The sequence below is a fragment of the Chiloscyllium plagiosum genome, chromosome 18 (assembly GCF_004010195.1).
Source record: "Chiloscyllium plagiosum isolate BGI_BamShark_2017 chromosome 18, ASM401019v2, whole genome shotgun sequence".
NCBI classification, from domain to species: Eukaryota; Metazoa; Chordata; class Chondrichthyes; order Orectolobiformes; family Hemiscylliidae; genus Chiloscyllium; species Chiloscyllium plagiosum.
This window is the reverse complement of record NC_057727.1, coordinates 10,931,976-10,957,796: the sequence shown is the minus strand read 5'-3', so window position 1 is coordinate 10,957,796 and position 25,821 is coordinate 10,931,976. Positions and strand designations below refer to the sequence as shown.

Here is a 25,821-nt window from a genome sequence, read left to right as displayed (position 1 = left end):
AAGTGCATGATATTGTAAAACAGCATAAAATGATCTCATTTATCAATCCTGAGATAATAGGACAGTCAATAATGAAATTAAGGTATGTTTAACATCTACATCTGAACCATTAGTTTTAGACCAACTAAATGTTGTCTATTTAAGTTTGTTTTAAACTTTTAATTGGAAGTTACAATTACTGTTACATTTGATGGAGACAACACACAAGTACAGAAAAGTGTATTCTCAAAATTTTCACAATTAGTGATTTGCTTCAGACATCTTGGCAAGCAGAGACAAAAACAGCGGTGTTCCACTGCGATTGGTGCTGGGTCAACTTTTGTCATTTATATCAACAATTCGGACAAGAATTTAGGAGGCATGGTTAGTAAGTTTAGGAGGCATTGTAAGCAAGTAGGTTAGTAAATTGGTGGTATAATCAACAGCGAAGGTTACCTAAGATTACAAATGGACCTTCATCAATTGGGCCAATGGGCTGAGGAGTTGAATTTAGCTAAATGCAGGGTATTGCATTTTGGTAAAGCAAACAAGGACTTTGACCAGTGGAGTGCCACAAGGATCGGTGCTGGGTCATCTACTTTTTGTCATTTACATAAATGATTTGGATGCAAGCATAAGAGGCGGTTAGTAATTTTGCAGATGACACCAAAATTGGAGGTGTAGTGGACAGCAAAGAGGGTTATCTCAGATTACAACAGGATCTGGGCCAGATGGGCCAATGGGTGGAGAAGTGGCAGATGGAGTTTAATTCAGACAAATGCGAGGTGCTACATTTTGGGAAAGCAAATCTTAGCAGGACTTATACACTTAATGGTATGGTCCTAGGGAGCGTTGCTGAACAAAGAGACCTTGGAGTGCAGGTTCATAGTTCCTTGAAAGTGGAGTCGCAGGTAGATAAGATAGTGAAGGAGGGATTTGGTATGCTTTCCTTTATTGGTCAGAGTCTTGGATACAGGAGTTGGGAGGTCATGTTGCAGCTGTACAAGACACTGGTTAGGCCATTTTTGGAATATTGCGTGCAATTCCGGTCTCTTTCCTATAGAAAGGATGCTCTGAAACTTGAAAGGATATAGAAGACGAAGTTGAATATTCATCTTAACTAGGGCTACTCTGCCTAACCAGGATATTAGGAGATCTCCCCAGCGTTGAATGCCCTGTCTTACTTTCTCTAATAGGTCCACGAAATTAGCTTTATACAGCTGACCAAATACTGATGTGATAAAAATACCTAAATATAGAAAACCTTCTAGTGACCACCGAAAGGGAAAGCAAGATTCCTCCAGTAAATTGGATACACTGGCAAGACCTCCCAATGGCATGGTCTCAGATTTCACAAAATTAATTTTATAGCCTGAAAATATCCCAAATAAATTGATCACTTGGATTAGATGGGGCACAGATATCAACGGATCACTCAAGAAGAGGAGGACATCATCTAGATATAGAGTGATTTTATGTTTGCCCAATACAACCCTCAGTCATTATGTTAGGGTCAGTTCGTGTAGCTTCCGTCAGTGGTTCAATCACTAGTGTGAATAATAATGGTGAAAGAGGACATCCCTGCCAACATTAAAGCTACCTGAACTTAAAACTATTGGTGATCACCGCTGCTTTGGGATCATTACGTAATGCTGAAACCCATTTAGTAAATATCTCTCCGATACCGAACCTTTCAGTGTATAAAAAAGATATGGCCATTCTACCCAATCAAATGCCTTCTCTGCATCCAAAGTGACAGCTAAACCCGGTATTGTTCCCTGTTGACAGGCTTGTATTATATTTAAGACCCTTCTAATATTATTAGTTGACCAGTGGCCCTTTATAAACCCCGTTTGGTCCTCTTTTATGATGTGAGGCCCTCTCCAATCTTAATGCTAACATTTTAGAAAGAATTTTGAAAACCACATTTAGTAAGGAAATGGGTCTATATGATGAGCAATCTTCTAGGGCCTTTCCCTTTTTAAGAATGAGAGAGATGTTTGCTTCTCTCAACAAAGGCGGGAGGTAGCCCTGACTATGTCAATAATTATACATATTTAGGAGAGTCCCGGCCAGTCCCCCAATAAATTCTTTATAGACCTCAACCTGGAAACCGTCTTCTCCAGGTGCTTTGCCACTCTGAAGCTGTCTAACCGCGTCGAGTACTTCCTGGGTTGTCAGGGGAGCATTCAAGATCGGCACCTGCTCAGAGGTTAAGCCCGGGAGGGCAAAATTTTTAAAGAAGGATTCCATCTTCTCAGTTCTATCCTCACAGTCCTGCGATTTATACAGTTCAAAATAGAACTTTCTAAAGGCTAAATTGATCTTTTTACGATCACTAGTAGGGGTACCAGCATCTTTTTCTGTTGGTTGTAATGGCTTGAGGAGCCTTTTCCTTTCTCGTAAGGTATACTAGGCATCTACCAGGCTTGTCGCCATATTCAAATAATCTCTGCTTTGCAAAGAATATTTCTCTCTTTGCTCTTTGGGTATTTGCAGTATTCAAGACTGCCCTAAGGGCTGTGATCCTTTGTAACTTAGTAATGGAAGGCCTGTTAAGGTACGCTGTCTCAGCTGCTTTCAAGTGAGCCTCAAGCAGGCACTGTTGCTCTCCCTCCAGTCTTTTCTGGGTCACAGAACATGAGATGACCAAGCCTCGCACATATACCTTAGTGCTTAAGTATCTTAAGTACATTTAAGTCGTCACTGGACAAGCACATGGACGTACATGGAATAGTATAGATTAGATGGGCTTCAGATTGGTATGACAGGTCAGTGCAACATTGAGGGCTGAAGGACCTGTACTGCGCTGTAATGTTCTATGTGTCTCCCAATCATCGACGGGTTACTGGCCGTACCCGAATTAATTTTCCAGAAGGTGTTGAATTCCTGCAAAAAATACTTTATAAATTTGCTATCCCTTAATAAGAAGTTAAAAATCTCACAACACCAGGTTATAGTCCAACAGGTTTAAGTGGAAGCACACTAGCTTTCGGAGCATCGCTCTTTCATCAGGTGGTAGTGGAGAGCTCAATAAGAAGGGATCCATACACCAATGTCGGGGGCCTATCCCATCATCCCTAATCTTGACTTCCATATATACGGCGGCATGATCAGAAATAGCTATATTACCTATTTTACAAGACAGTATGGAATACAAAAGGGTTGAGGGGGCAAAAAACATATCAATCCTGGTATGGCACTTGTGTGGGTTAAAGCAAAAAGTAGTCTCTACTCTGGGGGTGAAGGCACCTCCATATATCTACTAGCCTTAGGGCCTTATTCTGATCTGCCAGTTGTCTAGATCTCGGAGATATACCCGTAGTGCTCTTAGGTAACGTCTCTGTCTCTGGATCCATAATACAATTATAGAAGGAGATTTTAGCTTTTGGAGTCCGCCATACAGTTATCAACTAAGAGAAGGCTTCGTTACAAATTTAAAGGGATGTGCTGGGAGGGCAATAAAGATTCAAAATTCCATATTCCTCTCCACGTGGATGTAAGTTTGCTCGGTGAGCTGAAAGGTTCATTTTCAGAAGTTTTGTTACCTAGTAAGGTAACATCTTCAGTGGACCTCAGGCAAAGCAATGCTGAAAATTCCTGCTTTCTATTTATATGTTCGGGCTTCTTTGGGTTGGTGATGTCATTTCCTGTGGAGATGTTATTTTCTGTGGTGAAGTCACTTCCTGTTTCTTTTCTCAGGGGGTGGTAAATGGGGTCTAACTCGATATGCTTGTTGGTAAGAGTTCCGGTTAGAATGCCATGCTTCTAGGAATTCTCTTGGGTGTCTTTGTTTGGCTTGTCCTAGGATGGATGTATTGTCCCAGTCGAAGTGGTGTCCTTCCTCATCCGTATGTGAGGATACTAGTGAGAGAGGGTCATGTCTTTTTGTGGCTAGTTGCTGTTCATGTATCCTGGTGGCTAGTTTTCTGTCTGTTTGTCCAATGTAGTCCAATATAAATAGAAAGCAGGAAGTTTCAGCATTGCTTCGCATGAGGTCCACTGAAGATGTTACCTAGTAAGGTAAAGAAACGTCTGAAAATGAACCTTTCAGCTCAGCGAGCAAACCTACATCCAAAACTTCAACTTGAACTACAAATCTTCTCAAAACTTCTCTCCATGTATTAGGGCTTTGATCAATACATACTGTCCAGACTCATCTTTTATCTAGCTTAACATTTGGAAAGGAAGATTCTTCCGAATGAGAATGGCTACTCCCCTACTTTTTGAACTGAAAGATGAGAAAAAAGCCTGATCAAATCCACCCTGTTGTAGCTTTAAATGTTCTTTATCAAGTAGATGTGTCTCCTGTGAGAGAGCTACATCGACCCTGGAAACTTGAGAAAATCTTTTTCCTTTTGATTGATGAATTACTCTCCTTGATATTCCAGGTGCACCATCTAAGCAAATGGCTAGCCACAAGCGTCCAGGCAAGCTCGAGACCCCTCAGGTGGAAGAACCCCACTCAGAAAACCTTGAATAAAGTCCATAGTAAATTCACAAATACAAAACTTCTTTAAAACATTTAAACCAACACAATTAAAAGCTATTCCTAAATAAAAAAAACAATGCAAAACATACTTGAAAGGAGACTTTCTCCCTTGCTTCCAGAGGGCATAACTACCTATCGATAACCCCACGATAAACTCTCCTAGCCAGGGCCCAGGCATTATAAAATGGAGTCGACAAATTTGAGTGTTTTATAAAACCAAAGTTAAGAGTAACCCACCCCCCCGATGAAAAAAAAAGAAAAAAAAAGAAAAAAAAAGGGGTAAACAAAGGGGGGGAGACAAAATAAAGTCATTATCTATACGGTTCGAATCCCGCACTCTATTTAAGAGAGTCCAAGAATTCTTTTGCTTTTTTCCGGCAACCCAAAGTTGTAAACAGATCCTCCATGGCTGAAGAGCAGCGTTGCTGGATAACGCATGGACTATTGGATATTTAGGTCTCAGACACTTCTTCACCTCATTGAATACCCTCCTCTTGCAGACGACGGCTGGAGATAAGTCCTGGAATTACATTATTCTGGAACCCTTGTGTATCATGGCCTGTGGATCCTTCCCCAGGACTTTGGAGGCTTCCAGGAGCATTTGTTTTTCTTTGTGGCATTGGAGTCTGATTAGAACCGGGCAGGGACACTGGTCCGACCTGGGCCTGCGTATAGCAACCTGGTGGGCCCACTTCACCCGCACCCAGCCTGGTCCCGACTCCAACTTCAATAGTTGTGGGAGCCATCGCTCCAAAAAGTCTACAAGCTGGCCTTCCTCTTCCAGTTTGGGAAGGCCCAGCAACCGAATATTTTTCCGTCGGCCCCAATTAAAGAGCTCAGCGACGCTCTCTTCCAGGGTCCGGATTTGCTGCTCGAGAGCCCGGACATGACCTACAGATGACTTGGCAGCAGTCTCCGAGACCCCAGCCTGTTGCTTCGCCCCTCTGACATGCTGTCCAGATTGACTCCCACCTGGACCGGGACTCCTCAATAAAAACGTCGATCTTCTCTTGAAGTTTGGTGATCCTGGAGAGCAGGCTTGCCTCCGCAGGTCAAGTCCCCTGAGGCGGCCGCAGATGTCTCTGCTGCGGGGAGGGGGGGGGGGGGGAGGGGTCTCTACCTGTTGCGAGCTGCGGGAGCTTTTGCCTTTCGTCATTTTAGAAACAACACCAAACTATCCAAGTTTGATGTAAAATGACTGACTACACTGGGCAAAAGCTAGCTTAAATGATTTAAAGGGTGAGGTGAAGGCGGGTGCCTGACTTTGCCCGAATCTTAGGCAGAGCACTACAGACTCAGACTTGCTGGATTGCTGCCATCTTGAATCTCTTCATTCTCATGCCTTTAACTATAAATGCTAATATAAACGGTCAAAATGACCTGCTCCTGATGGGCTGCAATTTTGCTGGTTCCTATAAGCTGCCACAAGATTCACTAATTGAACTCCTGCATGCTACTTGGAAACTGGTGGCAGGCAGAAAAAGTAAATTGTCGGAGAGAAGAACTACAACCTGAAGCATAAAGTATGACGATTCTCTACCCAACATTCTCTACAGCCGACATTTAAGTCAAATGAACTATTTTCAGGCATTCAACAACAGTAGCAATTCTAACAGTAGAGCATGAGACAGCTTGGATCATCTCTACAACTGGCTGGCTGACACAAAATTCAGCAAGTTCAAATCAAATTGCAAGTCAACTTCATGGATCCACACTTAAGTATAAAAGAAAAATAACCCTTTGCATTTGTATTGTGTTTCATATCTCAATAAATTAATAAATTTTAATAAATTAGGTGGAAAATAGTTATATTTTATCATACTTAAAACAATATACATCAGAGGAGCAAATTTAATCAGGCAAACAAAAGCGTGACTAAACCATGGTGATATTAAACCAAAATACCAAACATTTAGCCACAGGATTAGTTTCTAAACAGTATCTGAACAATGAGAGATTGAATAGGTAGGGAACTTCAGAGCTCAAGACCTAGAGAGTCGGCAGCATGACTGCCAGTGGTGAAGCTATGAGCACTGGAGATGCACAGAAAGCCACAACTGAAAGATCTAAGTTTTAGAGCTGGAAGAAGTTACGGAAATAACAGTGAGTGATTCCACAGGAAATGAATGCAAAGATAAGTATTCAAAAATCGAGATAACACTGGACCAAGAGCCAATATATATAAGCAAATTTATCCTCAAGACTTGTGTAATATTTGATATATAAGTTTGTTGGCACAGATGAGTTGGGCCAAAGGGTCTGTTTTCTCAATGTACGACTAGGACTCTAAGATCACAAAGGATTATGCTGTGTTGTTACTTTTTTTGGTGTTACTAGTTGAAAGTAATAGCAGCCAAGATAACAGAGAACACCCTGGTCTCTGAATTATGTATAGAATTTAATGTAGATATAAATCACCCAAATATAAAATAAGACATTGTACAAAATTTAATTCAATAGCTGGCCCCTTAGTATAGCATAGACTTACTGGTATCATTCTTAACTAAGTTCAAACTGAACTTACATAATTGAGATTACATGTTCATTTCCAGAAATGGGATTTCAATTTGAGACCAAAGGTAATGCCAACTAAAGACAAACTTACTGTATTAACACAATACTTTAGAAAATCCAGTGGCTGAAGTGCTTCTATAAAAATGAAAGTTGTTTCTTTCGAATTGAATCTATAGTGAAACTACTATTTTTTTCTTCATTCATTCATTCACAAGTTGACAGCGTCGCAGACTACGCAGCATTTGTTGCCCATCGTTAATTGCCCAGAGGGCAGTTAAAAGTCAACCAGATTGCTGTGGGTCTAGAGTCATACGTAGGCCAGACCAGTTCAGGATTGCAGTTTACTTTCCTGAAGGAATTAGCAAATGAGATGGATTTTCCAACAGCCGACAATTAGACTTTTAATTCCAGATATTTATTGAATTCATATTCCACCATCTGCCGCGGCAGGATTTGAACCCGGTTCCCCAGAACATTATCTGGTTCTCTGGTTTAACAGTCCAGCGCTAATATCACAAGGCCATTGTCTCCCCTTAATACTGAATACCCATTTTAAAATAGGATCACAAACTTTACTAAAAATCTTTACACTCCACTAATAGATTTCGCACAAAATTAAATTGAAATTTTGCAAGCTAACTCAACGTGACTGTAGCAATTTTCTCCATTTTGATTGTTTGAATACCATAAATGCTTCCTCATATATGGTGAAGGTCATGCTGGTACATAGGTGAATTAAATTGGCCAGCAGCAGCTCAAGTCTTTAAACTTCAAAATGACTGATACAATGAGCATGCAAAACTTACAACTGTGCACAATTAATAAAAAAAATTGAGTCAGTCAATTAATGGGAATATAATTTTTGATTAGGACTTCTCTAAAATGGGAAAGAGAAGAAAGGATGCAGTTGGAATAAAGAAAAATGCCAAATGCTTACAGTATATTTTGAAGTGTTAAATAGTTTGAGTTTAAAAAAGACAAGGCAATTTAAAATATAGTGGAGCCATACAAGACACAGGGAATGCAATGGAAGAAAACAGGCAAGATAGCAATTTGCTAGCTGGCTGAAGCTATTACAATAAATGAACAGTATCCTTTTTGTAATAAGGGGTTATTTCAGAGACAATGCTTTATTCTTCCTGCACTTTAATTTTCTCCTTTCCCCTTCTGAAGTTACTCACTTCCACAGATAGGAGTGATTCCCACAATACTACAGAGCAGTATCACTCAAACGCAAGCTTTAACAATGATTGCAGGCAGTAGTTTGATCACCAGAGACATGCACCAAATGCAATTTTGTTTTGAACTGGCAGCTTCACAGATCCTTCACACAATGGAAACAGATAGAAACAGGTTTGGCCTATTCTCCCTTTCCTAATTGACATTGACATTTTCTGAAGAGATCACAGCAAGACTGAAAACTGGATATATCCTTACTCGGTGGCCCATCATTTTAACCAGTAGGATAGAGTGTTCTTAGATCATCTTTAAAGACAATGCTGACAATTACAATATGCCATGAAATTGGAGTCTGATTAATAAATGTGCTCAAGTCAGAGCTGTACAGCATGGAAACAGATCCTTCAGTTCAACTCATCCATGTCAACCAGATATTCTAAGTTAATCTAGTCCCATTTGCCATTGTTTGGCCTATATCTCTCTAAACCCTTCCTTTTTATAAACCCATACACATGTCTTTTAAACGTTGTAATTGTACCTGCCTCCACCACGTTCCCTGGCAGCTCATTTCACACATGCACCAACCTTTGTGTGAAAATTTGCCCCTTACGTCCCTTTATATCTTTCTTTTCTCACTTAAATCTATGCCCTTTAGTTCTGAACTCCTCCACTCCAGGAATAACGACCTTGTCTATTACCCTATCCATGCCCCTCATGATTTAAAAACTTCTATAAGATCACCCCCTCCTCCTCAACACTCCAGGTAAATAGCCCCAGTCTGCTCAGCCTCTCCAGATAACTCAAACCCTCCAGCCCTGGCAACACCCTTGTAAATCTTTTCTGAACCCTTTCAAGTTTCACAACATCCCATACCAAGATCAGAATTGCATGCAAAATTCCAATAGTGGCCTAACCAATGTTCTATACAGCCGAAACATGACCTCCCAATTCCTATACTCAATGCACTGACCAATAAAGGCAAGCAAACCAAACACTTTCTTCACTATCCTCTCTACCTGGATGTCCACTTTCAAGGAACTATGAATCTGCATCTCAAGGCCTCATTGTTCAACAACACTCCCCAGGACCTTGCCATTAAATGTATAAGTCAAAGCTAAATAATTTAAACAATAATCTCAAGATCATACACATAAGAATACAGGATACAGAAACGCTCATGTTATCTCCAGAGATTTAATGTTAATCACAAAGCTTCATTGTCTCAAGAAATTGTTATACCACATGATCATAACTTACTTTGCTTGAGATGTCTGTCTTGGCCAAGTTCCATCAGCATTCTTCTGTTCTATTACCAAAACCTGGAGAAAAAAGGTAATCATGCTCAGTTAATACAAGATCAGCGTTTCACATCACATCCAAGTTGTCTAGACTGGAATATACCTTTCAAAAAAAAAACTGGTATCCCTTTTTGTTCTCTTTTACAACTTATTAATTACCCATCCAAGGCAGCAGACATGTAGCTGCTCTCATTTCTGTGGTAATACCATCAAATAATCAATGTGAGCCCCTGGAGAATGTGCTTAGCCACTGCTATCAATCCAAATGCTTTATTGGGGAAGTTGTATATGTACATTGGCAATGAAATACTAAAATCAGTGCTATTACAATAAGATGGATGATCACATACAAGAAACGTCCACTTGCCTTTCAAGTCTTGGCACAATTCAATGAAGCCATGGTTGATCTAACTGTGACCTTCATTTCCTGCCTGTCTCCACAAACCCATGAATTTTCTTACAGATCATAAAAAGACAATAATGGCAGAAATCCTCCAATAAGCATTGTTAGAACCAAGAACACTATACTATAATGAGCTAATGAAACAGAGACCATTTTTTATTAGGATATTGGTTTAGTAATAGAAGCACATGGATTCAGAAGAATATGGGCAGAGTTGTCAACGTTCAAAATAGATTTTCTGTCGGACTATAACAAACTTGTTTCACTAGCAAGCTTGGAACTAACTTCACTTCTCACTAGAAATTAAATTGTAATGCACTAGCTGTCATTCATTTGAAATTGAGAATCTTCCTTACTGCCAACCGCAGATATTCAGCTCCGCCCAATCTGCCATAACTGGCAACTTACTGCAGTTGCAAACCCAAATTTCGATGCACAACTGTCAGCTTTAACATCAGCACATTCTAGTGGACTATGTCACAAAATTAAAACCTCATGACTCACTAAAAACAAAGTAAAAGCAATCACAGCTTCGCCAGTTTTCAGTCAACTTTGATTTCATTGACTCACAAGAAATCTAACTCCAAAGTATCTGCTTTTGTCATCTACTATCAATGATAATTTTAACTTTCTTGCTACAAAAGAACAAAGAACACCATCTCATATAGCCAAATAGATCTACTTATAAAATCACATGCTTCGGGGATTTGATAGAGACATAGAAGATGATCAGAGCATTAGATAGGGTACATAATGAAGTTTTTTTCCTAGGATGATGAGGTCAGTTTGCATGAGGGAGCACAACTACAAATTGAGAGGGTAATAGATTTAAAACAGATATCAGAGGCAGGTTCTTTATTCAGAGTGGTAAGGTCATAGAATGCCCTGCTTGCCAATGTAGTTAACTCAGCCACATTAGGGAGATTTAAACAATCCTTGGATAAACACATAGATGATGGGATAGTGTAGGGGGATGAACTTAGAATAGTTCACAGGTCGGCGCAACACTGAGGGCCTGTTCTGAGCTGTATTGTTCTACATTCTACGCTCCTTACCAAACTTTGAAGATATCTTTGCAGTCAAATGTACAAGCAGTTTCTACTCAAACTTCATGATATAACATTTAGCATGTTACACAGCAAAATTAATTGCTGGAACAAAAGCACTGCACCTGAATTATAAACAGTACTCTTATTAATTTACTGGGGGTGGAATGTGGGGTGGGAGAGAGTGCACGAGACAGAACAAGAATGATCGCGAGGGAGCACCACAGAATGATGCAAAATTGTGATGGTAGTAACAGAAATTCCCACATACTCCTAAACATTTTAAAGGTATGAATGAAAAAGGCAGCACTTGACAGCATACCTGACCATTAACAGCAATGAGAGAGAACATTTAGGGGAAATAAAGATTGGTATCACATGTCCTTTATAGTGTAGCAGCTTGATGACCATTTAGCTTTGGCTCAATGATGGATGAAGAGTAACCATTTAGAGTCATAGAGATGTACAGCATGGAAACAGACCCTTCGGTTTTAAAAGTTGCAAAAAAAAAAAAAGGTTTTGTGGTTTACACATGAAAGAAGTGAAACTATCAGGTATTCAAACAGATGAAAGACTCAACAGACAATCGAGGTATTTTTCAATGCATAATTTCAGTTACATCACACTGTAAACTTTTGCTATAAATTCTGTGCCTCAGGATTGTGTCCTCCACTATCACCTGATGAAGGAGCGGCGCTCCGAAAGCGAGTTTGCTTCCAATTAAACCTGTTGGACTATAACCTGGTGTTGTGAGATTTATGCTGAAAATGTGTTGCTGGAAAAGCGCAGCAGGTCAGGCAGCATCCAAGGAACAGGAGAATCAACATTTCGGGCATAAGCCCTTCTTCAGGAATTTGTGAGATTTATGACTTTGTACACTCTAGTCCAACACCGGCATCGCCAAATCATGACAACTTAGGTTTAACACAGACTGAATTTCAAAATCCAAATGTTAGGACTCACCAGTGATATGGTGAGCATAGTATCAGCCATTGGGATGAAATTGGCACAATACACGATTCCTATTTGGAAATGAAAATCAATACTTTTTGGTTAAGAGGTTTTGCAACAGGTTACCTCAGGAGGGTACTATAACAATTAATGTTCAATTGCATGAAGCTATCTGAAGTTGTCAGTGTATCAGAAAACAAATGCTACATTTAGCGGTTCAAGTCTGCAATTTTGAATGCTTGTATTGAGCCCTTTCCTCGGTTGAGCATAAAATGATTCAACTTTGTGGATCTAATGCCACATTTTCAGTTATGATTCAAAACATAACGGTCATGCCAATTCAAAACTGAAACAAAAAATAATTGAGTTCTTATGAACATTTTGGATTGCTCTTAAATAGAGAATGGTTATGTAATCACCCTGTTTTGTTGGGAAAGTTTGTTGTGTTGGTCATGAGCTCTGTTTATTGTCATTCACAGGGTGTCAAATAAACTCTAAATAGATTTTGCTTGCATTGCTGTTTGCTAAATAAATAGGTGTTGCTGAAAAATACTGTTTGCTGTCAGTCCCAGTCCATCTCCATCCAATGGTTGTCAGTGGTAACATAACAAAGACTCTGCCTGATCTAACAAATGTCTTCAGGGCGCGTTGTGAAATGAAGGCTCTGTGTAATTTGCCAAACAAATACATGCTACTCCATTTCTAGAGTGATGAATAATGAAGTTCCTGGTCCAGTATATGTAAGCCACTTCTCACTTCTTTGCATAGCTAACTGAGTCCCAGGCTTCCTTTGGATTTCACAATCTGCATGATGCAAGTTTTACAAGTCACCAAAAGCAAATATTACATTCTCAGTTTGATGAATCAGTGGTTTGATGAACCATACCTACATTTTGTTATATTCCGATGAAAATTCACTCCATTGCAGCTAGGATAACAGAAATGTTTTCAAAACAGTTTCCATGTTTGAATGTTCTTGGCTACTTATACCAAGGTTACAGAAAAACATTTTTAAAAGTTGACTGTTATGCAGTACAATTAACAAATTAAAGAGGCAAATGGAAGATTTAATGTGGGTTGAACACTATTTTGTTTTACAAATGCATATATTTGTAATAGAGTCAATCACAACGCAGAAACAGACCCTTCAAGTCCACCTCATCCAGGCGACCAGGTTTCCCAAACTAAATTAAACCAGCCCCATTTGCCTGCATTTGGCCCATATCTTTCCAAACCTTTCCCAATGATATTCCTGTTCAAATATCTTTGAAATGTTGTAACTGTACCTGACTCAACGATTTCCTCTGCAGTTCATTTCATATACACACTACCTTTTGTGTGGAGAAGGTTGCCCCTCAGGTCTCTTTTAAATCTTTCTCCTCTTACCTTAAACCACTAGTTTTGAATTTCCCTACACTAAATACTCTTAGTGCTCACCCTTATCTATGCCCCTCATGATTTTATAAACCTCTATAAAGGGAATCCCTCAACGTCGTAAGCTCCAGTTCTCCTTACAACCCAAACCCTCCAGACCTGGTAACATACTTTTACCATTTCAAAATAATAGCATCGTTCTTATAGCAGGGCGACCAGAATTATATATAGTACTCCAAAAGGACCCTGTACAGCCACAACATGACTTCTCAACTCTTATACTCAGTGCTTTGAAAAATGAAGGCAAGCATCCCAAATGCTACCTCTACCTCATTCCTTGGCCTTTCAAAATTCACTTCAATCCTGACTAGCAGCATCCCCTCCAAAAACTTACCCATCACTGAAGTCAGACTCACTGGTCTAGTTCCCTGGCTTTTCCTTTTAGCCTTTATTTAAAGTAATGGCACAACACTAACCACCCTCCACTCTTCCTGCACCTCACTCATTGCTGTAGATGATACTAATTGCTGCTGGGGCTCTGCAATTTCTTCCATAGCTTCCCACAATATCCTAATTATTGTCATGTTTACAACGAAACCTGATGAACAACAGTAGATCAAAAGACCGGATTTTACACCTTGAGAATATAAAGGTACAGAAATATGCCAGTCTCCCTCAAATGCCTGTCTAGCTTTTCCTTTAAAACATCTACAGTATTCTCTCATTCACTTTGGCAGAAAGTTCCATGTTCTCAACTTCTAGTAAATAATTTTGTTTTTAATTCCCTTGTTGTTTTCCTGGTGACGAGTAAGAGGCTCTAGTTATAATCTTCCCCACAACAGGGAAGATTTGCCTGCGTCTACATTACCAAAATGTCTCATGATTTTAAACTTTTGTTAGGTGACTCAACTTTTCCTCTCTAAAACAGACATGTCAATCCTTTCTGATATGTATATGCATGCATTTCCAAAATGACTTCTGCACTGTCTAATATCGCTACATCAGTTTTGTAACATGGCGAGCAGATATTCACACAGTACTTTGTGGTCTCACCAAGGTTTGTTGCATTCTTAGCATTACTTACCTCGTCTTTAATTCTATCCATCCACAATAAAGGTGACCGATTTATTTGCTTTCTTCTTTAAAAAAAAAGAACTTGCACAAACTCATGGCATTACTTTCAGTGGTTGTTGTATTTGGACATAGACCCCTTTATTCCTCTACCTAACCTATACGTTCCCCTTTGAAGCAATATGACGTACCTAAATTTTCCTACCAAAATGTCCATCCTTATATTACTGTGTTGAAGATGGTTGTGAATTAGTTGCTCTGACTGCAAATTCATTTCTCTCTCCAATTTGTTGCAATCCACTTCATTAACGCAAATTACTACAACAATGGTTCCAAGTCTGATTGTCATGCATTATGACATTGAATAATGGCAATTTACCCCTTTGTCCACTTTCTGACTTGGGACACAATTAGTAAGCCATTCCGCCCCTTATTCCTCCTTTCTACATTCTCTCATTTTATTTGTTAATCTATTATCAGGTAGCTTTTCTATGGCATATTGAGAAACCAAATATCCATATTTGCTGCAATGGAATTAATTCATCCCAACCAGATATCTTATAGCTGGTTGGCTGAATTAATTCCATTGCAGCAAATATGTCCTGTTTAATCCCAAGAGCAGTGCAATTTATGTTCCTGGTAACAATGATAACACGAAGCAGTACAAGTCAGGATTTCTCCCATTTACTGGGGACTTGCTACTAAAAGTTTGAAAGAAATCTCTATTTTGTTATACTGGTAAACTTCCTTTTTGGGAAAGGTGGTAGAATGGAACATATTGGGCATAATTTCTTGTACAATTTTAAACTGTTCTAATCCTTAATATTAATTACTTGAATGAAGTGAATACATGATAGTCAAGTTTGCCAATGACAGAGAGGTAGGAAGGCAAGTAGTGCAAATTTCTCTATGTAAAAATATGAGTTATGCATTTTGGCAGGCACAGAAGACCTGAATATTATGTAAATGGAGGAAGACTACAGAAAGCTATTGCTCAGATGAATTTGGGAGTCCTAGTGCAGAAATCTCAAAAATGCTAGAATACAAGTTCATTAGGTAACAAGGAAGGCAAATACGAGTATTAAAATAGGAATGCTTTGCTAAAACAGGCCAACCTAGAATACTAAGTGTTGGTCTCCTTATCCAAGAGAGGATATACTGGCATTGGAGGCAGGCTTGAGAAAGTTCATGAGGTTGATTCCGGGTATGGAGTAACCTTCTTTGAATAAAATAGCCTTTATTGTCATGTGCACTTTAACGTGCAGTGATAAACCTTGTAACGACGCTGTTTTGTGACCATCTTAGGTACTGGGTACCAAGGTACAGATATTTTGAGTAGAGGTTGAGTCGGTTAGACCTGTACTCATGGGAGTTTAGAAGGGACCCAAGTGAAACATACAAGATTCTTAGGGGGCTCGTCAGGGTAGATGCAGAGAGGTCATTTCCACTTGTGGAAAACAAAACTGAAGTTGCCCTTCTGAATAAAAATCAAAGGCGAAGTGCAGAAAAATCTTTCCACAGCTTTTTGAGGTGGTGATGGCCAAGTGGTATTATTGTTGCACTAGTACCTTAGAGATCCAGGCAATGCTGTGTGGATGCAGTTTTGAATCCTGCTATGACAGATGGTGGAACTTGAATTGAATTTAAAAAAATCTGGAATTAAGATTAATAATGACCACGAAACCATTGCTGATTATCAGAAAAATCCATCTGGTTCATTAATGTCCTTTAGTACATGAAACTGCTGCCTTTACCTGGTCTGACCTACATGACTGCAGACCCACAGCAATGTGGTTAACTCTTGACTTCTCTTGGAACAATGTGGGAGGATAATAAATACTGGCCTTGCCAGCGACACTCACATGCATGAATAAATAAAAAACACAGTAATTAGGGATTGAAATGCACCTCCTGAACGAGCTGGACATGGCACGATTAAGCCATGGGCTGAATCCCGCCAGCCCAAACTCGTAGGCTGGGACAAGGGATGAACAGCAGGTCATCAGCAACGCGGATGGAGAATAGCAGGCTTCGCTCAGCCATGTCTGACAGTCTTCTTGGGCAGAGGCTTCCGATCTGATATGGCAATCTTGCCTCGGCTGCAACTTCTGGGTATTCCATCGTTCCTTAAATCAGCTTTCCCTGAGCCCATGAGCTGTCAACTGAACTGTGATGAATATTGCCTTAATTTTACTTTATTATGTATGATAGGTCACGAATACAGGCGCAGTGGTGTGGCGACTTATAATACTTTTCACTGTATTTTTGATGTAAAAGTTCACATTACAATAAATTTTCTATTCCATGTGGTAGAGGCAGGCTGAATTAAGGCATTGAAGAGGGCACTGGATGATTATTTGGTTAGAAATAATATGTAAAGGTATTGGGAAAAAAGCAGGAGATCGTCACTCGTCAATTATGCTAATTTAATGAGCTGGTGCTGAGACAATGAATGAAATGTCTCCTTTGGTGTTGTAACATTTCTGCGATTCTGAGCGATTAGGGACCAAAGAACATATCTTAGAGTAAAAGTCACCTATTTAAAACAGATGGAGAAATTTCTCCTCTCTGAGTAGTAAACCTGTGGAATTTATTTACAGCAGATGTGTGTCAAGATTGGGTTGTTAACAACACTCAAGGTTGTAACAAATAAGATTTTTAACCAGTAAAAGAGGAATCAAGTGTTATGGAGAAAAAGGCAGGAAAGAGAGGACAAGAATCTCAGATCAGCCATGGTCTTATTGAATGGTGGTGCATATCTGATGGACCAAATGGCCAACTCTACTCCTAAATTTTATGTTTTTTTTTTATTGACTCAATATAACATTTTATTCTTCCAAATTTTGTCGTGCTCTCACTTCAAGCACCACTGTCTCAATGCATAATTGGAGAATTTTGTACTCACCTGTCCCTGATACAAACCAGCATCTTGTACAGTGCTATCTGGTTTGTTAAGCTGCTCATAAGTATTTGTCATGTATCTATTCCACAACCTTGTCTCCTTTTCTGCTGAAATATTGAACAGCTTTCGCATCTCCTTTTCTATTGTATCTGTTTTTAAAAAATTAGGGGCACAAATGAAATACAGCAATTAAACATATGAATCAATTAGAAAGTGATTTTTGAGAAGATTTGTAGCTCAGGTTGAGGTTCAGCTTGTAGGTTTCTTTTCAGACATTTTGTCATGATGCTCAGTAACATCAGTAAGCCTTGGGTCAGGCGCTGGTGTTCTGTCCCGCTTTTGTATGTGTGTGTCTTAGTCTGTTAAGGTGAGTGATATCATTTCCAGTTCTTTTTCTTAGAGATTGGTAAATGGGGTCCAAATCAATGTGTTTATTGATGTTGTTCCAGTTTGAATGCCTGGCCTCTAGAAATTCCGTGCATGTCTCTGTTTAGCTTGACCTGGGATGGATGTGTTGTCCCAGGTGAAGTGGTGCCCTTCTTCGTCTGCATGCAAGGATAGTGGGTCACGTCTTTTGGTGGTTAGTTTCTGCCTGTCTGTCCAATGTAGTGTTTGCTACAGTTCTTGCATGGTATTTTGTAAATGACATTTGATTTGATGGTTATTGGTACAGGATCAGTAGCTGTTTCAGTATGTTGGTAGAGTTGTGGGCTACTATGATGCCAAAGGGTCAGAATAGTCTGGTCATCATTTCGGATGTCTTTGTGTATGGCATGTTGTTCTGGGCACATGCCCAGAAACTCCAGCCGCACTACCATACATCAAAAACATCTTGGAGGTGACTACCTGACTACTCCAACCCCTTGGAGAAAGTGAGGAGTGCAGATGCTGGAGATCAGAGCTGAAAACGTGTTGCTGGAAAAGCGCAGGTCAGGCAGCATTCAAGGAGCAGGAGAATCGACGTTTTGGGCATGAGCCCTTCTTCTCATGCCCGAAATGTCGATTCTCCTGCTCCTTGGATGCTGCCTGACCTGCTGCGCTTTTCCAGCAACACATTTTCAGCTCTGATCTCCAGCATCTGCAGTCCTCACTTTCTCCTAGAAGATTTTAACCTACTGCGAATCCTCTTGCAAGAATGCCTTCCTTGAAGAAGCTCTCTTCCTCCCTCTACCAGGATTCCTGAAGAAGAGCTCATGCCCAAAACGTCGATTCTCCTGCTCCTTGGATGCTGCCTGACCTGCTGCGCTTTTCCAGCAACACATTTTCTACTCCAACCCCTTGGCATCATGGTAGCCCACAAACCTACCAACACACAGGTACTGATGAACCTAAAGGACCTTATACCAACAACCAGCAAATCAAATGCCCTTTACAAAATACCATGCAAGGACTGTAACAAACTACATTGGACTGACAGGCAGAAGACGAGCCACCAGGGTACACGAACACCAACTAGCCACCAAAAGACATAACTCACTATCGCTAGTATCCTTATAAAGAGATGAAGGAGAACACCACTTCGACTGGGACAACACATCCATCCTGGGTCAGGCTAAACAGAGACACGCACAGCAATTCCTAGAGTTTTGGCATTCAAACTGGAACTCCATTAATGTACGATTTGGAACCCATTTACCAACCTCTAAGAAAAAGAACTGGAAATGATATCACTCACCTTAACAGACCAAGACACGAATACAAAAGCAGGACAGAACACCAGCGCTTGACCAGAGACTCACTGATGATGTTACCTAGCATGGTGATGAAATGGTCTAAAAACAAACCTTCAAGCTCAGCGAGCTAACTTACATACTTATCAACCTGAGCTACAAACATTCTCAAACACCACTAATAAACAATGTTTTTAAATTAAAAGTTAAAGGGTATTTGGAAATTATTTTAACTTGGATATCAAAGAGACTCTACACGCATTTAGAAGCACAATGTATGCCATGTGACTGATATGGTTGTCTCCCAAAGAATGGTGCCCGACTTGACTGATGGACGATGGATAAAACAAAGATAAATATCATGATTTTCAAGATATTAAGGGGAGCAAATATGAAAAGCAAACTTTTTCTGGAGCGTTCATACAACTTGGGACTTTCTTATCTTCAATTAAACCTTCTCTCAGGGTTTTAACCAAACACTTATAGCCTGGATCCTTTAAACTAATTTTTTTACATAGAGGTAACCTCTTTTACAATCTTAAGGTACCTCCCTTTCTCAGGAGCAACCAGTTTACACATCCAGCTTCAACCAAGATTGTCCAAACTGAAAATAAAGCTTTTTGCCCCACCCCCCCAAGCTATTCATTCCCATAATCAAAAGAGAAAGTAAAATATCTGTCTCTGATTTTCTAAACTGAAGACTTAATGGGCAAGTGTTTACTTCATTTGCTCACACAAACCTTCCAAAGCAAATTGCAAGGAAAGCCTCCCAAAGTTCTCATTCGCCTCCCCAAACATTCACTCAATGTTTAAAAAGGAAACGACTGCTACAGAAATAATTATGTTAATCATTAAAACTCCTTCAGTCACAGAAAACATGTCACTAGTTCAAAATTCCAATATAAATGACATTGGAACATGTGGAAGTGATTCGGGTTTCACACATTTTGTTTCGAGACATATACTTGATGAATAAACCGATTATTTTAACATCACTTTTACTTGTAATAAATACGGTCAATTGCTTACTTTGTGTTGAATATGGATAATTTGAAAGTTAGACAGCTAGATTTGCTATCTTTTAACTGTAAATCCAAACTCTCATAATGCTGAACTAAATGCTGAACTGTAGATGGCAGTGTATGACTGATGCTTTCCATGTGGGATTCTGATAGAGTATGAATACACTGTTCAAAGTAAAATTTTACCTTAAACCTCCCTTACCCATTGGCTACTAGTGTTATGCCACTGATCAAAATCGACACTTGCCTTGAACCTGTGGACCAGGAACTGCCACAGCAATAATACAAGTGATTTATTTAGAAGGGAGAAATAACCCATAACCTGCAAGCCTGAAAAGCGACTGTTGCAGCAGTTCAAAGTCTAAATTAGTTACTTTCTTAGCAACAATGTAATGCTGTCATGTACAGTGTGACCTCTTGCATACTCTCAAGGCTCCTAAGGCACTCAGTTATCCACAAGCAAATATTCCCTGCCATAGTTGTAACAATGTTGCAATAATTAAAAAATTGGACAGGCTGCAAGAGGTGCAACAATCAGGAGTCCAAGACATACAAGAAAGGAGAGTCAGCGTTTATAACAACACTTTTTGCCAATGGCCATACCAGTCTGAAAACATCTGATCTCAGAAGCTAAGCAGACTCACGCTTGGTTAATACTTGAATGGGAGATCATTGGGGAATAGTAGGTTTTTAGGGGCCTGGAAAGATCAGTTAGTACAGCATCAGACTTTTAAGGATGCAGTGTCCCCATCTTTGAGCCAAGAGACCTGGATTAAAGTCCTATCTGTGCTCGAGGTGTGTAATAACCTCTCTGTACAGGATGTTTGAAAAATAGGTTAAAATATTTATCAAAGTGTCACTGCGATTTGATGTTTGCCTAGAAATTTACTGTAAAAAGCTGAGTATATCTTGACCTTTGTTTTTTTTTTGCTTCTGAAAGCTATCCTTATGTTACCTTAATTTTTTCAAATGGTGCCACTTCTCTTGTGTCCACATGTTGGAAGCTGAACCCTTCCACCTCTGCTGGATGGGAAAAATGGTGCCGGCTATCTATTCTAGGTCTCCATTTCCTGTACTGGTGCTGGTTTGGTAGTATTGCTCATCATGGCATTTGTCTTTCTTGTTCTTTTTATGATTAGCTACTCTAATCTGTAGTTATAATGCATGTTTTAAGTGTGTTTAAAAAATAAAAAATGTTGATTCACAAGAGAAACATCCACACTACCTGGTAATCTGCAGTGTACCTAAATCATCTTGCCACAGGTTTATTAGATCAGTTCTAAATTTCTGGCAATGTTGCTTTTAACAGCTTGTACTTCAACTTACATGGACTTGTAATAATTAGTATCACACTTACATTTGTTAAGATTGCGGTTTAAGCATTGTCCTTTAATTGGAGTGTTAATCTGTACAGTCATGCTGCCAATTTTAGAACCGAGATGTTTGTACTTCAATTGCTGATTCACTGAGTGGTATGCTTTCAAAATTACTTGTCAAAGGCAGCCATTCGTTTGGATGATGAGATAAATTTTCCCTGTATAAACTTGGTAAAGCCCCACTGATCAGAGTCCACCTTGTTCTAGCTACCTCACGAACAGTTTCAAAAGAATAGTAAAAACAAAAGTCAGAAAGCTTGAATGTATACCCTTTAGAATTAGTCTAAATCAGAGTTGTGAATGTTGGAGACCTGAAATAAATAAAAATAGAAGTTTGGAGAAACTCAGCTGGTCTGGTAACACCTGTGCAAAGAAATCAGAGTAAACATTTCTGTTTTGAACTCTATTTTCTCTCCACAGACCTGCAGAGTTTGCCAAACCTACTGAGTTATTCCAGAAACTTTTGTTTGTCTCTTTCCCTTTAGAACTGTTCAGTGGACACATTCAGTGTTTATTTTTAACTGAATTTACTTCCATTCATGATGGAAAAGTGCATAGTACTTCCAAACCTTTAAGTTTAAACATTTAGGTGAACAGTGTAGGTTACAATCCCCAGGATTTACTTTGAGATGCAACCTTATTTTACACGAGGATGATGTCCGAGAAATAACACAAAGAAATGGATTTACCTATGGTATCTGCTTTGCTGAAATGGCGTGTCACCACATTGTCCATGTTGTTGTTCTCACACAATTTCAATTCTAAGAGGTAAACCTCTACTTTACAGTGTTTTACAAACATCCCATGCTCAACCACCTGTGAAAAGAATGGATTACTACATTAGAAAACACAGCAAAAGGAGGTAATCATGGCACAGTAAGAAAGATTAAATGCAAAAAAAACTTTCATTGACCTATGCCTTTCAAATCTTCAGGCTTTTCCAAATCAAGATCCTTCAAGCTATGCTCCCAGATCTGTGAGAACTGGCCTCAAATTGGTGGAAAATTCGCTCAAGTGGTCAACCATCTCGACCTAGGAGTTGCAGTGGAAGAGGGACTCCCTGAGATTCTTGTAGAGAGAGGAGGAAAACTTCTTCAAGGCAGGCATCCTTGCAAGAGGATTCCTATCTACCCAATTTTTAATCAATTGAAAAGGTTCACAATAGTATTTTGTAGATTATTCAACCTGGTAAATTCAAAAGCGTTACTGCACCAATTAGAAATCAACTTCAAGACAGTTGCAGCTTAGGGTCTTAAGCTATTAGCTTGGACATAGAAAAAAAAACAGTCCCGACTATCAAGAACCATGACGAGCCAATGTACAACATGGATCGATTTGCATATCTTGACAGCTTCTTTCCAGTGAGGACAGACGCTGACGAAAATTCAATAATACTTTCAGTGTGTCAGCACAGCTTTTGGCATCTGAGGGACAGTGTTTCCTGTCAGCATCAAATCCTGGCACCAAAATCATGGTTTACAGGGCAACAGTACTATTTACTCTTCTATATCTCAACTCAAGAGAATTATCACCAGTAATGTCTCTGCAAAATCCTACATATCCAATAGCAGGACATGGAGGTGTCGGTGTTAGACTGGGTGGACAAAAGTTAAAAATCACAAAACACCAGGGTATAGTCCAACAAGTTCATGTGGAAGTACAAACTTTTGGAGCACTACGCCTTATTCCAATGTCAGTGTTCTCTCTCAGACTTTCACACTGAAAGCATTGAGCACTGGTTATGGTCAATCAGCTATGTTGGGCAGGCCTCACTATCCCCACACCTGAGAAGAGACTTCCAAAACAAAGCACCTATTCCTAGCACCACCATAACAAGTGGTTATCAAGAGGACAGAAACAAACTCTGACAAGTCTCTGGAAAAACACTCAACAGCCCCTTTGACTCATAGGAATCTGTTACCCAGGGCACCTAAACTAGATCAGAAGCATCTACTAAGGTTTAATCACCTCAGGCATCTAAGCAGCCCAGATGGAGGCCAAACACTAACAGATGAAAGCCAGAGCTTCGTCAAAACCTATCTCTCCAAACATCAATAGCCCCATCTGTAGCAGGGTGTGCAAATCAAGCACTGGGCTGTTTAGTCACCTCAGGACCCACAATTCAAGAGTAGAAGAAATTCTTCCTCACCTTGAGGGATTGGCTAATGTATATAACACATCAAATACTTCAAAAACTATGATAGGCAAGTAATCATTAAATTATGAAACAGATTTGCGTAGTCATTGCAAGAATAATCTGCAAACACCACATTGATAGAAAGCACACAATTCAACAACCAAGTTCTGATAATATTCAGATATGTGCCCTTTGAAATGAAAGAAATTTAATTTAATTTTGATTAATCAAACCTTGTGGATGGAATAAATTATGAGATTGTATCAATAAACTGCTGAAAATGTGTTGCTGGAAAAGCGCAGCAGGTCTGGCAGCATCCAAGGAACAGGAGAAACGATGTTTCGGGCATAAGCCCTTCTTCAGGAATGAGGAACGTGTGTCCAGCAGGCTAAAGTAAAAGGTAGGGAGGAGGGACTTGGGGGAGGGGTGTTGGAAATACGATAGGTGGAAGGAGGTCAAGGTGAGGGTGATAGGCCGGAGTGGGGTGGGGGTGGAGAGGTCAGGAAGAAGATTGCAGGTCAGGAAGGTGGTACTGAGTTCGAGGGATTTGACTGAGACAAAGTGGGGGGAGGGGAAATGAGGAAACTGGAGAAATCTGAGTTTATCCCTTGTGGTTGGAGGGTTCCTAGGCGGAAGATGAGGGCTCTTCCTCCAACCGTCGTGTTGCTATGGTCTGGCGATGGAGGAGTCCAAGGACCTGCATGTCCTTGGTGGAGTGGGAGGGGGAGTTGAAGTGTTGAGCCACGGGGTGGTTTGTCCGGGTGTCCCAGAGGTGTTCTCTGAAACATTCCGCAAGTAGGCGGCCTGTCTCCCCAATATAGAGGAGGCCACATCGGGTGCAGCGGATCGAATAGATGGTGTGTGAGGAGGTACAGGTATTTGTGGCAGATATGGAAGTATCCCTTGGGGCCTTGGAGGGAAGTAAGGAGGGAGGTGTGGGCGCAAGTTTTGCATTTCTTGCGTTTGCAGGGGAAGGTGCCTGAAGTGGAGATTGGGTTGGTGGGGGGTGTGGACCTGATGAGGGAGTCACGGAGGGAGAGGTCTTTTCGGAACGCTGATAGGGGTGGGGAGAGAAATATATCCCTGATGGTGGGGTCCGTTTGGAGGTGGCGGAAATGACGGCGGATGATCCGCTGTACATGGAGGTTGGTGGGGTGGTAGGTGAGGACCAGTGGGTTTCTGTCCTGGTGGCGGTTGGAGGGGCGGAGCACAAGGGTGGAGGAGCGGGAAGTGGAAGAGATGCGATAGAGGGCATCGTCGACCACGTCTGGGGGGAAATTGCGGTCCTTGAAGAAGGAGGCCATCTGGGTTGTACAGATTTGGAACTGGTCCTCCTGGGAGCAGATGCGGCGGAGACGAAGAAATTGGGAATATGGGATGGCGTTTTTACAGGGGGCAGGATGGGAGGAGGTGTCGTCTAGGTAGCTGTGGGTCGGTCGGTTTATAGTAAATGTCCGTGTTGATTCGGTCGCCCGAGATAGAAATGGAAAGGTCGAGGAAGGGGAGGGAGGAGTCTGAGACGGTCCAGGTGGAAGGTGCTGGTAAAGTGGATGAACTGTTCAACTTCCTCGTGGGAGCACAAGGCAGCGCCGATACAGTCATTGATGTAGCGGAGGAAAAAGTGGGGGATGGTGCCAGTGTAGCGGCGGAAGATGGACTGTTCTACATATCCTACGAAGAGGCAGGCATAGCTGGGGCCCATGCGGGTGCACATGGCTACTGCTTTGGTTTGGAGGAAGTGGGAGGATTGGAAAGAGAAGTTGTTCAGGGTGAGGACCAGTTCAGTCAGTCGAAGGAGGGTGTCAGTGGAAGGGTACTGGTTGGTACGGCGGGAAAGGAAGAAGCGGAGGGCTTTGAGTCCTTCGTGATGGGGGATGGAGGTGTTCAGGGACTGGATGTCCACGGTGAAGATAAGGCGTTGGGGATCGAGGAAGCGAAAATCATGGTGGTGGTGGAGGGCGTGGGTGGTGTCCCGAATGTAGGTGGGGAGTTCTTGGACTAAGGGGGACAGGACCGTGTCGAGGTATGCAGAGATGAGTTCGGTGGGGCAGGAGCAGGCTGAGACAATCGGTCGGCCGGGACAGTCAGGTTTGTGGATTTTGGGCAGGAGGTAGAAACGGGCGGTGCGGGGTTGTGGGACTATGAGGTTGGAGGCGGTGGATGGGAGATCCCAGAGGTGATGAGGTTATGGATGGTGATGGACTGTTTCACATATCCTATTCTGCAGCTACACTGGCACCACCCCCCACCTTTTCCTCCGCTACATCGATGACTGGATCGGCGCCGCCTCGTGCTCCCACGAGGAGGTGGAACAGTTCATCCACTTCACCAACACCTTCCACCCCGACCTCAAATTCACCTGGACAGTCTCACATTCCTCCCTCCCCTTCCTTGACCTTTCTATTTC

At 40.9% G+C, this 25,821-nt stretch overlaps 1 protein-coding gene across 5 annotated transcripts in view; it reads right to left on the bottom strand.

Moving 5' to 3' along the window:
* Positions 1-25,821, bottom strand: part of usp4 (ubiquitin specific peptidase 4 (proto-oncogene)) — a 100,717-nt gene that overhangs the window by 41,938 nt on the left and 32,958 nt on the right. For all 5 annotated transcript variants that reach the window (XR_006314257.1, XM_043707670.1, XM_043707671.1 and 2 more), the window contains exons 4-6: positions 21,967-22,093; positions 17,213-17,358; positions 9,422-9,483 (exon numbers count right to left, since the gene is read on the bottom strand). Coding sequence is in view for 4 of the 5 variants with exons in the window: in XM_043707670.1 (XP_043563605.1) it covers positions 9,422-9,483; positions 17,213-17,358; positions 21,967-22,093 (335 nt within the window). In the remaining variant the exon portion in view is untranslated. The remainder of the gene's footprint in view (positions 1-9,421; positions 9,484-17,212; positions 17,359-21,966; positions 22,094-25,821) is intronic.